The sequence below is a fragment of the Corvus cornix genome, chromosome 1 (assembly GCF_000738735.6).
Source record: "Corvus cornix cornix isolate S_Up_H32 chromosome 1, ASM73873v5, whole genome shotgun sequence".
NCBI lineage: Eukaryota > Metazoa > Chordata > Aves > Passeriformes > Corvidae > Corvus > Corvus cornix.
In genome coordinates, this window is record NC_046332.1 from 102878178 (window position 1) to 102894069 (window position 15892).

At 43.0% G+C, this 15892-nt stretch overlaps 1 protein-coding gene across 1 annotated transcript in view; it reads right to left on the bottom strand.

The window, feature by feature from the left end:
• The window catches only part of MAP3K15 (mitogen-activated protein kinase kinase kinase 15), an 85232-nt gene extending 69723 nt beyond the window's left edge, over positions 1 to 15509 (bottom strand). The window contains exon 1 of the mRNA XM_039551212.1: positions 14913 to 15509. Within this exon, the coding sequence (XP_039407146.1) occupies positions 14913 to 15228 (316 nt within the window). The 5' untranslated portion in view covers positions 15229 to 15509. The remainder of the gene's footprint in view (positions 1 to 14912) is intronic.
• Between the last annotated feature and the right edge of the window lie 383 nt (positions 15510 to 15892).

Genomic DNA, 15892 nt, shown 5'->3' on the forward strand with positions numbered 1-15892 from the left:
TTTCCTTTTTTTTGTTGCAATTTTAAACCCTATGGTCTGGTCCAAAGGGAGCAGGGGTGCAGACTTCAGTAGATATATGTTTACATGGTTGCAACCACGATTTGAGTTGCATGTCATAGGCATTTCTACAGCAGGAACCACTGGGGGAGAAGCCTTACAAGAAGCAGTGCAAGTGCAGCAGTGACCCAACCTGAGCTGGCCTTGGTGCCAAACAATTCACACAACATAAGCAGCTTTTGCCTTACATTAAACTGTCCTTTTTTCAACCCATGAGTTGTTTTACTTTTCCAATTATCTCTCCAACCCTGCTGGTGAGGGAGTGAGTGACTGTACGGTGTTCATCTGCCTGCTGGGATTACCCCATGACAACAGCTCACAACAGATAAGTGACTGTGGGGTGTGTGGGGAACAGCAGTTCCCATCAGCCTCAGTGGCTGCTGAAGTTGAGCAGTGACACCGTGACAGAGGCTGACAACATTGCAGGAATAAAAAGGGCATTATCATGGCTTAAGCAGCTGAATGCTTGCTTGCAAAACTGAATTCCATACCTGCTTCTTCCTACCCGACAGCTGCTGTGTGACACTAGCCTAGTCACATAAACTGGAACTTCAGAGATGGACTTGTTGACCATGCAGTTAAGATTCTGAGTTCCAGAAAGAAAAAAAAAATACCCCACTGAAACAGAAACAGTGACTTTGAAAAACAGAGCCCTCATTTTAAAGGTACTTTGTAACAAACCCAATGACTTCAGAGAGAAGAAAATTCCTAATATTTTACCTAAGTGATTCACTTCTATCATCCTACTGTACCTTGGTATGAGTTAGAACTTGAATAGTCTCTTGATTCAGCAACTGTAGTCTTCCACCTGCAAAACAGCTAAACATCTACAGAATAATACTATGCCTGATTTATACCTCAAAAAGACAGGTATTTCCATTTTTCATTCAACCTTTATACCGAAATGAATAGTAAAGAAGCAGCATTTTAAACTTCTCAAAGAGTATTTAAATAATCCACATTCGTCTCCTTTTTTTTTGTTCACAGATGTTAGACAAATGAAGATTCCAGAAGTTGCTCATTTCTTGCTTTAAATCTATGTATCCAGAACACTAAAAAAGTACTTACCAGTCACAGGTGATCTGAGAAGGACACCTGTTCAATAATTTTCTCTGTTTATATACTCTCAGTATATTAAAAATGTTTATATAGATGCTAGACAGACATAATGAGTAACTGTCCCACATCATACATTCTTTTCACTATGCTGAGTCATTAAGGATAACACTATTTCCTAAATTTTTTCTGCAAGCCAAAGAACCTACTGATTCTACAGGACATTTTTCTGCCCTGTTTAGTATCAGAGAAGAAAAGAAACAGCAGAGTAAATTAAAACCAGGCAGTTCACGCTTGCCTGCTGCACTAGCAGTGTGCCAAGGCTCACATGAGACCATTTCCACTGCAGTGCACTAGAGTGGAGCCAGCCAGTTGAAAGCACACAGGAAAAACACCCCAAGCCTGAACCTAATTTGAACCTTGCCTGTAATTGGAGGGGGGGTGGGTGCATGGAATGAGAAAGGTGAACTTTATTTAACTTTTCCTGCACCTCTGCACTTCCTACACTGGGTCATCAAAGGCAATCAAAGGGAATGAAGTATAGGGAAAAAAAAGGTTACATGACTAGATAACCTGCCCTAAGTGAAATTAAAGACAGTAAGAAATTCAACAAGGAAGGTCGTCCCTTTCTCCCCAGCTGCAGTCAAATCAATTTTTAGGCCAAGGAGGTTAGATAAGCTTCAACCTTTTAGACATTTATCCAAATGAAACCATTTGAGAGTCACCCATCATTAAATGTTGAATACCTTGGCTGGGGGACATAAAAACCTGCTAAATCTGCACATCTCCCACAGGTCACACAGCGGCCAACAACATATATTAAAAAAAAAATAGAAAAGTAAAATTATGCTGATCTTTATCTTCTTCTCAAAGAAAGATGAGACATAAGAAAAGGAATCAAAATAGATGGAACTAAAATAGAAAGAAAAAATATTTCAGAACACTAAAGCTCATAAGTCTGGGTTAAAATAAGACCTTTATTCTTTTCTTTATGAATTAAAAATATAGCATATAAAAAAGTGAGACTTTCTTAGCCTGAATCTCTTCTTTTTTCCCAAATGTGTTTTTTATAAACAAGTATCAAGACACATCTCCATCATTAGCACTGGTGTTTTTTATGTACCAAACTGAGGTATCCCACCTCATAAATATATTATAGATTGCCTCTTCATGTTGGTGGACTCCCATACTGTCATTTAGGACCCACATAGAGCACAGTCAGTTATGCACAGAAAAAAATGTTAATTGAGGAGAGGCAGTGTTATCAAAGTGCAAATGCAAATAAAGTTCACATAAAGCCAGGGCATCCTCTTTGAGCCAAGAGACTTGCACTCATACATAGATACAGAGTCCTTGATACACTATTCCGGATGGTGGGCAGATGTGGATTCACTCTGCTATTTTTATCTTTCCTGTAAACAGTACAAGCTTTATGTGCCAGTCTAAAAGACTGCATGTGCAACTGAAAAAATCCTTATGTACCACTCAAAGCTGCAATTTTAAAAATGGGCAGCTTCCATTAAAAAATGAAAGAAATCTATTTCAAGACACTACGTAGAGATCAAAAAAATCTAGAATTTTAGTAGAAGCTGATCTTTCTAAAGTCATAGCCACTTAATCTTTAACTATCCTATAAATACAGCACACTTCCAGCATGTAGGCAGAAAATATTAAGCATGAACACAGACTGTTTGTTATCACAGTGGAACCATTCCCTAAGATCACTACAGAGTCAGAGGAACATTAGTCCTTCCAAACGGTGATTCAGACACAATGAATCACATGAAATTGTGATTTTACAACAAACCCCTAAACATGGTCTCCAGCATTTAGCAGAATGCTTCACCTCAAAAACACAGAGCTGTTTAGGTTGGAAGGCACCTTAAAGATCATCTAGTTTCAACCCCTTTGACATGGGCAGAGACACCTTCCACTAGTCCAGCTTGCTCAAGGTCCCATCTAACTTGCCCTGAACACTTGCAGGGATGGGGCACCCACAACTTCTCTGGGCAGTCTGTGCCAGTGTCTTGCCATCCTCACCGTAAAGATCTTTTTCCTTAAATCAAATCTAAATCTGCCCTCTTTTAGTTTAAAGCCATTCCCTCCTGTCCTATCACTACGGGCTTTTGTAAAAGGTCCCTCTCCAGCTCTCTCATTGCCCCCTTTAGGTACTGCAAGGTGCTATAAGGTCACCCCAGAGTCTTCTCTTCTCCAGGCTAAACGACCCCAACCCTTTCAGCCTATCTTCATGGGAGAGGTGCTCCAGCCCTCTGATCATCCTCATGGCCTCTTCTGGACTTGCTCCAACACGTCCACATCCCTCCTATGTTGGGCCCCCAGAGCTGCAGGTTGGGTCTCATTATAGCAGAGGGAGAGAATCCCCTTTCTCTACCTGCTGGCCATGCAGCTTTGGATGCAGCCCAGGTGCAGTTGGCTCTCTGGGGTGCTGGGCCATGTCAAGTTTCTCATCCACCAACATCTCCAGGCTAATCTGTACCTTGTCATGGTAAGACTATGCAAGAAAGTTTAGATTTAAGATGCTAAATTCTGAATGTTCATCTATAAAATTGTCCAAAATACAAAAAACTTGTGGAAATTAACTTGTTATTCTTCTCAGAATTTTTATTATACCATGGTAGAGGCACTACTGAAAAATGAGGAAGCTGAAGAGGCATTAAAGGGTAAAAAAAAAAAAAAAAAACAAAAAATAATCCATCATTCTTTTTTACTTGATTACAAGCCGGAAAGTCAAGGCAGTTTCTGGTTTCCCCTAAACAATATGAAGACTTACCCAGTCTTGTTATTTTACTAAGCAAAAAGCTAAGTTTATCAGTTCCAAAATTTAATTATCATGAAAACAAGAAATCCATCTTAACCATTTTCAGACTTCATTCTGATTTGGATACTTTCTCCAGCTGACAACAACCCATAACTTGTCAGTTACCTTAAGCACCATAAACAACAGTAGTAAAAACAAGCACAGTGCCTGGCTTTGCACTTGGTGATCATGTCCTCTTCTCAAACTGGGTTTAAAAAGACTGAAGCATGCCAAACATCCATTGGCAAAGAAAATACTGAAACAAGTATCTCAGCTCCACAGAAGGCAGAGCTGATGCTGATAAAATCTGACAGTTACTGTGTGAAACAGGATTGTGCACACAGAAACTCTGCTAAATAAGGCAGCCCACTACCAAACAGTAACACCATGGTAAACATTAGCTTTTCTCCTGTAAATTTTTATTATCTACTAAGATTAGCGCAACAGAGATTACTGGTCTAGCACTGTTAGAAAGCAACACACAGACAGAATACAGCCTTGTACTGTTTTCATTTACCAGCTCCCAACTCCGGTTTCACACTGTCACTCTCCAAGCAAAGGCAAAACTAATAACTAACGTCTCCCTCAACACACAAAGTAGCAGAAAGAAATTTCTTTCTTCAGGTTCTGGGAGTGAAAAGCAGCAACAGTAGAGTTAATGCAGCTAGTCTTCACCTGAGTGAATTATTATGGGCAGATATTTTTCTGCAATAGAAAAAACCTGCAGCTTTTCTGTGACTAAGGCAAAGACACTTGATTCAGCACAATTTCTTGTGGCTGATGTAGCTACTAAATAGTTGTAGAAAAATTTAAAGGGAAGGAGGGAAAAAGGACAGCAATCAAGTGGCAAGTAATTCACTACCCCAAGTTTAAAAAAGTAACTTCCCTGTTATTTTCCCCACAATCAGTTTCATAGAATCTACCATTGGCTTTGACTTGCCTGGAGGCAGGAAAGTACCACAATTCATGGAAAGCACTGCTGGCACCAGTATGAAACCAAAGAATTTTAGAGAAAGTTTATTGTCATAAACTTCCATGCTGATTTACATGGAAGTTTGTTTGTTTGTTTGTTTTCCAGAACTAATGCATTTTTAGCATACACTTCAAAAGCTTTAGAAATCATGTAATAAACACTTTTCAAATTGTTGAGAGGCCCATGACCACCAGTGGTTGAGCTACAGTTCTGTGCATGAGGGCATGTTTTCCTGAACAGAAAAAAACCCCCACAAAACACAGAGAATCCAGACATTTCCCTCCATAACATGATACAAAATGAAACAAAAAAGATTATACTGAAACAGGGTTAAAAAAGCACTTAGAGATTATTCTCCTTGTGTTTTGCTTTAAAGAGATACTGAAGACTTTTAAAATGTAATTTAAGAATAAAAGCAGTATATACTAGAATAGACACAACTATATGTGCCCAGGTTCTGCTATGATAAACTGGAGTACTTCCCTTACTGCTGGATTTAGCTGTACCATCCCACATCAGCAGAAGGCTAGGGATGTAGTCCTAACAGTGTCATTACTGTTTCATCACATTTCAGATTTCTGCCTGTCACCAGAGCCTGCTCCAGTTAAAGAAAGATTATGCTAACCAAGGCTGGGATCATGTACCTTCAATGTAATAAAAGCTGGGGTACAAGTTTTAAGGTTGTGAATCCTATCGGGCTTTGCACTCCAAGACGTAACAGCTATTGAACTACTGACTTAGACAAAACTTTAAATGCTCAGAAGCATTACCAAAGAATATCTGAGAAGTTTTAATTTTACCACCTTGAACACCACAGCAGAATCATTGACCTCGTCAGGCTGACCCTATGAAGGACAAAAAAAGCATGAGTGGTTTCCCATGACACAGCAATCCAGTACTTGTGTCAGAATTCATGTCTCCTCCTTGCAGACTACAGCAATACAACTTTTGTTCCTGACATGTTTCTATAACCAGCCCAACCTCACAGGAAAAGGTGAGAGTAACTGCAGCACTTCTGAAAGAAGACAGGTAGAGTGAAATTATACTGTGAGACACATTTGACCCATTGACTGCCCACTGAATCCCCCTGACCTCAGCTGAGACTGGAGCTACGCTGTTTATATCCAGCCTGTGCCAGGGCACAGGATAAAGCAACAGCTGCGAGCCCTCTCTTGGCTCAGCCTCAGGCACCCATCTTGCTGTTCAAAGGTAGCCTGAGGCTAAAGCAATTCACATCCCTCCTGAAGTGCATGGCAAACAGAGCCTACCCTGTTAAGAGATTTCACCTGCAAGCGGCAAACCACACTGAGGCCCTCCTAAGGAAGACCCTAAACCTATCTCGACTGCCAAATTTCAGCCACATAACACCCCTGCAGCTGCTCCTCCATATGCATGGCAGCAGCAGCATGCCCTGAGTATCTCCAGGTTTGCAGCCAGAGTTTGAATTTGAGGCTTGTGATGCTGACTCAACAAAGATATTGCATGCATCCTCCAAACACAGCTCCACACACCCTCTCCCTTTCTGCAGTCCCTGATCACAATGAGGCTTTCCTAGGATTAGAACACCAGGTGAGTATTGCAGGAGGAACTGTCTGAATGCATAATTAATGCACTTCAGAGACGGGGGAGTCAAGATATTCAGGACTGACTTTGGTGCACACTGGCCTGCATAAGGGTATAAAATGCTGGCAGAGACAGGGCCAATAGATTCCCAGTGTTTCAAGCAGCTTCCAGGTGGAGCCCCCTCCCAGCACGGAAGCCTGCAGCGTATGTCCAGCCTACAGATAGGAAACACTGACTTTTTGACAGGTGAGTAAAAAACACTAAGATCCAGTCACATGTGGAGATAAAATCCTAAAGCAGCCACATAGGTGCCTTGTTGCTTTGGAATTGTGAATTCTCTGAGGCCAAAGACTGTTAACCTGCACTTTTCTAGCCAAATCTGCTTATATTATAAGCCTTTAGACATAAACTGTTGACCAAATCTGAGACTAAGTGGACCTAGCGACACCTAAATTCCTCTGAGTTTAGAAAGCAAGGGGGTCTCACTGAAGTTCATAACTGGAGAGACCATGACCCTATTGCACTACTATCTGTTTTAGATAGAGTTATTTACATGCTGCATTACAGCAGTATTTAGACACTGAATTAGCAATAAATCAAATAATAATCATGCACATAATCACTGTATCCTACTTCTTGTTCCTGGCCAAGAGCCTTCTCTTTACTACTCTGACACAAGTCCATCTTGAGGAAACCAAAACATCTCGAGTTCTCAATTAGGTTTTGCACAAGTCCTTACACATCAGAAGAGCTTTACCTCAAGGCAAACCAGGAACATTAGTTACTTTTTAACTAGTAAGTATGTGCAAGTGTAATTTAACAATTAAAAAAGCAATGTATGATTACACTGATAAAATAAGAGCATGACTGCAGAACATAATATGAGCTACCACATATCTGCCATAATTTGTCTATTTTATGGGAGGATGGAAATTAAAGCAGTGTAATTAACCCACATAAGCAAACACTTCCTTCATTTTTCTTTGACCTAATTTTGTGACTTCAGGTCTAAGAGAAACAATTCTTAAACCTATGAAGAATATGCTACACATAGCACAGCAAGACTGAACAAGCATGCAATCACTGCAAAGGAGATGAGCAGCTGGGAGCCACTGAGAGTCAACTCGAAATGCAAAAAGGCAGAACTGGAGATCTGCTTACCAACATCTCACAGTCAAATGGCAGAGTAGATTCTTTCAGAGCAACTTAGGAACTGTATGAAAAATATGTTCACATATAATTCTTTAAAAAAAAAGTGACCTTTAGAATTAGTGGACTGGTATGCATAGCCAGCACAGTTCTTTCCTCCTATCAGAGGAAAAAAACTACATCAGAACAACATTCACTGATAGAAAGAATTCCAGAAAATGCTGCAAGTTTTATTTTTAAAAAAACAATTAAACAATATTAAAAACAAACAAACAAACCCCCCAAAAGCCCAAACAACCAAAACACACTTTAACTGCAGTGTTTTCAAGGGCTGTGTGACAATAATTGGTCTTCAAAACTCAGGCAGTTCAATAGATGCAGTTGTTCCTCTCTTCAGAATAATCCTAAATGTTCAAATTTTCGAAGTCATTTGTAATGGTTGTAATGGGTGTAAAAGCTTCTAAGTCTATTTAGTGAAATTCAATAAGACTTAAAATCACACAATGAAAAGTATTACTTGCAGAGTAATAGCAGAAACACAATTTATATTGTATTCAGAGAGATGATTCCTTGTTAGCTGATTCAACAGATAAGAATCATCTGACATGCTTCTGGCTACAAAACCCAGTCACACAGTCAAATTCTGAGGAGCCTTCTCAAATTTAGTATTTAAGTTCAGGAGGAAAGAAAGACAAGAAAAGAAAATGGACAGCTGTAGTCTGGGTTGTTATATGGTTTTGTTGGGGTTTTCTCATGCAAGGAAGTTTCATGCACAGGAAACCTGGGAAAAGAAAGAACTGCACTCTTTTTCCTTTATCCAGAAGTCATGGCACAGAAATGAGTCACTTCACATAGACAGTACATACACCTATTCATAATCTCACCGTGGAACAATGGAAGAAGCCCAAATTTGCATGGCTAGTATCAGATTTTTAGAGATGCAAACCGCTTCATTCAAAGCTTCAAAAAAAAGGTAGGACTTACACTGGGTTTGGATTGTTGGTATGTCCTTCCACATGACCCATCACAGCTAAAAATAGATCTTCCAAAAGGAGAAGTAATAAAACAGAGTCTCTCTCCATTAGAGAGAGGTTCTCCGTTTCTTCTTTTTGTTATTAGTATCTTTCTCTGAATACAGTCCTGACCTTGCATTTGGTCTATGGCAATACACCAAAGAAAATTCTACCTATTTATGGTCATTTATTTGCAGGTTCCTAAGCCCGTTCAGCTGACATTAAAGGAGCTACTTCACAGAACATATGCAAGTTGAACCGAAGTGAAGCCTTTCAGGTTACACACAGAAAATGCAAAAGGGTTGACACAAAGCCATTTATCACAGCTGACAGTCTTGGGATATGTTGACTACAATGGAGAGACCAAGGGGTAATGAGTTTAAACTGAAAGAGGACAGGTTTAAGTTAGATGTTACGAAAAAATTCTTTTCTTGGAGGGTGGTGAGGCACTGGAATAGGTTCCAGAGAAGTTGTGGATACTCCGCCCCTGAAGGGTCAGAGCCAGGCTGCATGGGGCCTTGAGCAATCTGATCTAGTGAATGGCATCCCTGCACAAGGCAGGGCGGGGTGGAACAAGATGATCTTTAAGGTCCCTCCATCCCTAACCTTTCCATTATTCTGATTATGAAAATAATGGTCTCCACTGTTAAACAAAAACATGCAAATCTCTGAATACCAATAAGCATTTCTGAAAGAAATGTCGGAAATTGACCCCAGCTAATATCATAAAAGCAAAATATGCCTCTTGAATGCATCACATGTCACAGCACCTGAGATGTATCATAACACAAAACCAAAGCCTACAGAGGGTGAAAGCAAGGACAGATAGCCTGGGAGGAACACAGAGAAATTGTCCGAGCAGCCACCAGGGATCAGGTTAGGAAAGCTAAAGCGCTGATAGAATTAAATCTGGCCAGCGACATCATGGGCAACAAGAAAAGCTTTTAGAGGTACGTTGGAGATAAAAGGAAGATAGGGAAATATGATGTGTCTCCAGAAGGAAACAGGACACATGGTTACCCAGGATATGGGAAACACTGAGGTACTCAGTAACCTTTTTGCCTTGGTCTTCACTGGCAGATGCTCCAGCCACACCACCAGAGTCACAGAAGGAAAAGACAGGGACTGGGAGAATGAAGAACTGCCCATTGTAGAACAGGAGGTTTGAAACCATCTAAGGAAGCTGAAAGTGCATGAATCACAGAATTAATCAACCAATCACAGAATCAATTAATTAGGTTAGAAAAGACCTCAGAGATCATCGATCCAACTGTGTCCTGTACTTCACCAAAAGCAGCGTGGCCAGCAGGTTGAGGGAGGGGATTCTCTCCCTCTATTCTGCTTTTGTGAGACCCCACCTGGCATGCTGCATCCAGCTTTGGGGTTTCCAGCATAAGAAGGGTGGGGACCTCTTTGAGAGGTTCAAGAGGAGGACTATGAAGATGATCAGAGGGCTGGAGCACCTCTCCCAGGAAGACAGGGTGAGAGGGCTGGGGCTGTTTGGCCTGGAGAAGAGTAGGCTCCGGGGAGACCTTATAGCACCTTGCAGTACCTAAAGGGGGCAATGAGAGAGCTGGAGAGGGACCTTTTACAAAGGCCTGTAGTGATAGGGCAAGGGGGAATGACTTTAAGATGAAAGAGGGCTGATTTAGATTACTGTGAGGGTAGTAAGGCACTGAAACAGGTTACGCAGAGAGGTTGTGGATACCCCATCGCTGGAAGTGTTCAAAGCCAGTCTGGACAGCAGACAACCTGGTTTAGTGGAAGGTGTCTCTGCCCATGTCAGAGGGATTGAAACTGGATGATCTTTAATGTCCCTTCCAACCTAAACTGTTTTATGATAGTGACATATAGACTTGATTGTATCAGGCTTGTTACTGTCATTTAAAACTGGCCTCACACACTTGGATATAAAAGGACTACAATACGGGTATATCACAGGGTTTTGTTATCAGAATATTTGGTTTGATGTCACAATGCAGAGCTTTGCTGGAGACACCTGAAGTCGCTCTAGATGTGCAGTACCACACAGAGAAAAAAGATCAGGTCCCAAAAGCTCTGCTGTTGCACTAAAGCAGCACAATACCCAGCCCAGCCTCTCATCCACCACCTTCCTGTTCTGAAGATGGTTAGTTTGCTTCTCTTCATATTTTTGTATTCTGTATATATATATCTCTTGAGATTTAAAGCAAATACACCCCTAGCCACTGAGTGAGCTGCATGGGAAAAGAAAGGAAAGATTTTAAGTATTCCTCAGAAAAACAGCAAACCCTGCCTGCTGAAGTAAGCATCAGAGCGCTAACCCTTAACTCCACCACTGCTCACTGTCACACCCAGAGGCAAAGATCAACTGCAGCAGGAAGGTCTGATGAAGGTAGTTGCCCTCAACTGTCATTCCTGTCAGAGACTGCACTCCCTGCAGCAGAGTCAGCAAGGGAAGCTGTGACTCCAGCTAAGCTACACCGGTACCACACTGTATATTATCCTAAACCAGTGACAAGTGTTTACTGCACCTGATACACTCAGCCTTCGGGCTGAAGAAGTTGAAGCACCCCTGCCAATTCTGAAGTGGGGACACTGGCCTTCTGAGGGCAGAGGGTTTCAGGGAAAGCAGCTGGGAACAGGCAACAACAATTCTCCCAGTGGGTGCCAGAGCCTGAAAATCAGGATCCAGCAAATATATTTCCTCCTTCCCCTTTCACAGGGAAACATGAAGAAAAAGAGTTTCAGGGACAAGAAATTAGGGTTATGTTAAGAGTGGTTCAACTATAGTACAGAAATAAGCAGGACCCATGTTTCAGTCTCTGGGCTCACTCCCAAGTCTTAGCTCTGGATGATGACAGGTCTGCAGAGAGCACACATTTTGGGGCTGCCTTATAACACAGGATATTGGTTATAGAAGTTCATACATAGCAAGACAGCAGAAACAGACTTCAAAATATTCCCCCTATACTCACAAATTATCTGACAGTTTCTGGATTGTCAGAGGAATACTAATTAATCTCAGGTCAACATTTAGCTTTATTTCTCAGTACACCGGTCTCTCTCTAGGTTGTCTTCCTTTCAGCTGATTTTCATCCTGCTGACTGTAGTAACTTCTAAATGCTGTGGTCAAATGGTCAAAGAAATATTCCAAGCCTCAAAACAGACTACTGAACATCCCTCATGAGGGAAAAATATAATCAGCTACAGAGACAGGATTTCATAAACCAAAATGGGAACATCCAAAATCTGTTAACTGTACTTTGTACACTCCTTCACTTATTGCTGTAGCAATACCCTATTGTCTGGCACTTGAAGCATTAAGATTTGATAAAGTTTTGAGTAGACAAGGAAAAAAAACCTACATTTTTTCTATCTAACATCACCTTAACAGAGGTACAGATCAGACATTTGACTTTGACATGATGCTTGCTTTCTTAGTACATTCAGAACAGGAACATCCTTTGCAGCTATAAATCACTCTACCTGTAACACCACTATAGCCAAGTCACACTCACCTTTTCACTGTGTCTCTCAAGCTGATTCTGAATGCACTGCAGTGCCTACAGTTTGATTTTCTCCATGCGATAATTCTGAAGAAACTTTAAATTCTCAGTTAGCTCCTAGGCTCACTGTTCATAGGGAAAATTGCTTTTATTCTCTGCAAAAACACTTCACACTAATGGCCTGTACCCGGTTTTATTCCAAAAATATTACCTTTCTTTCTTCTCACAGATACAGTCAAGCATCCTTGTTGCTCCTCTACTAGGCAGATATCATTGCCCATTTTTGAAAACCATAAATTACTTTGCTGACAGCTTGTTTCTAGCACACAATGAGCAAAGAAATCTTTCTTTTATCAAGCTCTTACCTCACAAGTTTTAAGTTTGCTCTCACAAGTGCTGTAGTTCCCCCTCAACACAGCAAAACCTTAGAAAGTTGAGTGATTTCTTAAGGTCAGGGTCATCCCTGCATTACCTGCAGGTCTGCAATACCTAACTAAAGGTGTAAGTCATGCTTCCATTCATGCTAAGATTTCAAATGATGGGAAGTCAGTAATGGCTACAATCAAGGAGAAACACACATATACTCTGATTATGGAATATAAGTGGGTTTTCAGCACTTTTCCCAGTGTTCTACTGAAAAACCATCCACCAGGAAACCTGTCTGAATACAGGAAAGAGGTTTCTGTGGATCTTTTTCATTGCACTCTGTCCTTAAAGTTTGCTGATTTTGTCACAAAATGTACTTATATATTCATACCAAGTACGGTAGATAAACTTGCTTTGGAGGGGGTTGTCTAATGGCTGAGTAAATGACTACAATTTCAGACACAGTCAGGGAAAAAGGCTAATGGATAACATTTTTAACAAAGAGCCATAGATACTACTCACAATGAGATGGTCTTTGCTGCTCAGTCATTAAGCATTAGTAGATGGTTAAGGTTCCACTAGCCAACCAAGAGATGGCAACAGGCAAGCATCTCTTAGAAACCCCCCACTCATTACAAAGCAAGAGGGACTGCTTTTCAAGGCTCTGCCCCCCAGCTACAGAAAGTAAATATACACTGTAAGAGATATCTTCAGTATGGGAAACACCTGCTCAGTATCTTACCCAGGCAGCAATAAAACTTCTTCGGATTTTTTTCTTTTTAAAGTAAACACATGGGAACTTCCTGACACAAAGTTCATCATGAACCATAGGAGCATTCATATTAAAACTTATTCTTAACGATGTTCTTCTTAAGAACTGAATAGATGCCAGCAATCCCAGGCATACATAATCCAAACTAAAATGTTGTCTCCCTGGCTGATCTCAAATCGTTGCTACTGGAAAGAAATCCACAAAAAGACTATTTTTAACAGTCTCTGGAACAATTCCTGATTATGGACTATTCAATTAGTTTTTAATTGACAAAATCTGGATATAAGAGTGTTGAAGGTGTATCCAGTAAAAAGAAATTTTACTATTACAAAATAGTATTAAATAATGAATTAAATAGTGATAAAATGATCTTGGTCTGACAAGATTACTTGAATGCAAAAATCTGCAAAGTTAGGGCACATTCCCAGAGAAGAGGCACTCACTTCAGAATGCAGCAATTTAAGAAAACCTTTTAAATAGCTGTCTCAGCTTCTCAGTACACTGCACTGCAGGTGTGTGTCTAATACATTAATAGCGCTATTAGTAGAAACGGAGAAATAATTTTGCGTTGGTAGGTACCTTATTATGCTTACCTTCAGAAGGGCTATAAAAGAAATTGCTAGTTTGTGTAGCAAGGCACACAAAGAATATATTACACATTTGTCAACCTTGCTAGCAGAGATATAACAAAAACACCGACTGAGAAAAAAACAATGACAAAAAAGGATGTGAGGTTTCTCAATATTTGGGAGACTTACTGGGATGAAATGGACTCATAATCATATGAGAATTTAAAATAAGACTAAAGTTTTAAGAAATATTCTTCAACACATCTCATGAACAAAACAAAGTTCTTATGAAAGATGAACATCAACATGGACTTAAAGAGTACTTTCCATCTTTGGAGTCTGTGAATTCCCTGCATTTCCTAATGCTGGCTCATACAGATAGGAGAAATATGTATGTCTGCATGCCAGCAACAGGTCCGCATACTCACCTTGATTCGTTTATAATACCTATTGGCTCAGAGGCTTCCTCTGTGTGCTCAAAAAGCTCACAGCTCTCTGCCATAGTGCCCAACTAGTCAGGCATTTTTGAGTGAAGGGACAGTAGCTTTTTTCTGAACCATCAGACACCTGTTAACAGCTGGAACCTGAACAGGGTGGGCAATACCCACAAGTGTTCCTCGGGGCCCTTGTTCAGAGCAATACTGGATCACTTTGTTCACATACAAGCCAATTTCACAGTCTGGAGTGAGAGTGGGTGAACATGAAGCCTCTAGCCAAGCCAGATCAGAGGCTGGCAAGCCACCCCAGGAGGAGCTCTGCTACGCCTTAGAGCTCTTGGTACTGTAGGATCCACAGTTCTGCTGGGGCAACGCACCGTGGTGACTCAAGCAGCTTCTGTAAGAGCCTGAACTTTTTTCCCAAACCTTCTCCTCCTCAGTGTGCTGGACGCATTACACCAGGATCCCTTCGCACCCATTTCCCTGTCCCCACACCTCTCGCCAAGAGCCCCGCTCCCCCTCTCCGGCACCGCCCTCACTGAGCGCTCCGCACTCCTGCCGGCTGTGTCCCTGCACGACCCGGGAGGGCGGCGCGGGGCAGGTCAAGCCTGAGCCCCCGCCCCGCGTCCCGCCTCAGCCCAGCCCGCTCACCCGCGTCGTAGAAGGTGTCCAGCACCGCAGTCTCGCCGAAGTCCAGCTCGCCGAAGTTGACGGTGCTTAGCTGGGCTCCCTCGGCCTCGCAGGCCCGCAGCAGGCACTGCCGCGCCCCGGCCTCGGGGCTCCGCGCCCCGGTGCCCGCCTTGGGCGGGTCGTTGAGCACGTACACGGCCCGCAGGCAGCGCGGCCGCGGGGCTGCCGAGCCCAACTCCGCCGCCTCGGCCTCTGCCGGGCCCCCGGCCGCCAGCTCCGGCTCCGCGCCGGGGGGTGCCGGCTCCGCGGCCGCGCTGCCGCCCGCGGGGCTGTCCATAGCGGCGTCGAGGGACGAGGGGAGCGCGGTGCTGCCGGCAGGTGCTCAGGCGGGGCCGCGTCCCATCGCGAACAGCTGGGCAAACTCCGGGTGAGGCGGCTCCCTCCCTCCCTCCTCCTGCCCGCGCTTCTCCCCGTGGCCGGGCGGGCACGGAGACGGGACGAGGCGAGGCGAGGCGAGGCCAGTTGAAGGCGGCCGGCGCGGAACAGGGCTCAGCTCAGCTGGGCACCGCCCTCCCCGAACGAGACAGCCCGGGCAGCCCAGCGCGGAGCCCGGCTCCACCCCGCCGTGCCTTCCCGGGACAATGCGCCCGCTCCCGTCGGCGGCACTGAGAGCGAGCGGCGCCGTCGGGCCGATCGCGCCTCGTTTATCATTTGCCCTGCCCGCCCCTCGCCGGCAGCAGCGCCCCCGCGCACCGCCCGCGGCTCCGCTGCCCGTGGAGCGAAGGCAGCTGCTGCCCGCTTGTCTTCCCTCTGCTCCATCGCAGCTTCTCCCCTACTGAGCCCCCGTCCCAGTTGTTTACACGACTTTGACCACAGATAGACTGTGTCAGAAGTTTGGGTAATAGTTCATCCTTAAATTCCTTCTCTTAATAATCTCCCACGATCATGACAAAATCAGCTTCTAGTAGCTCTGTGTCAATTCCTGGCTTCTTTATAAGACC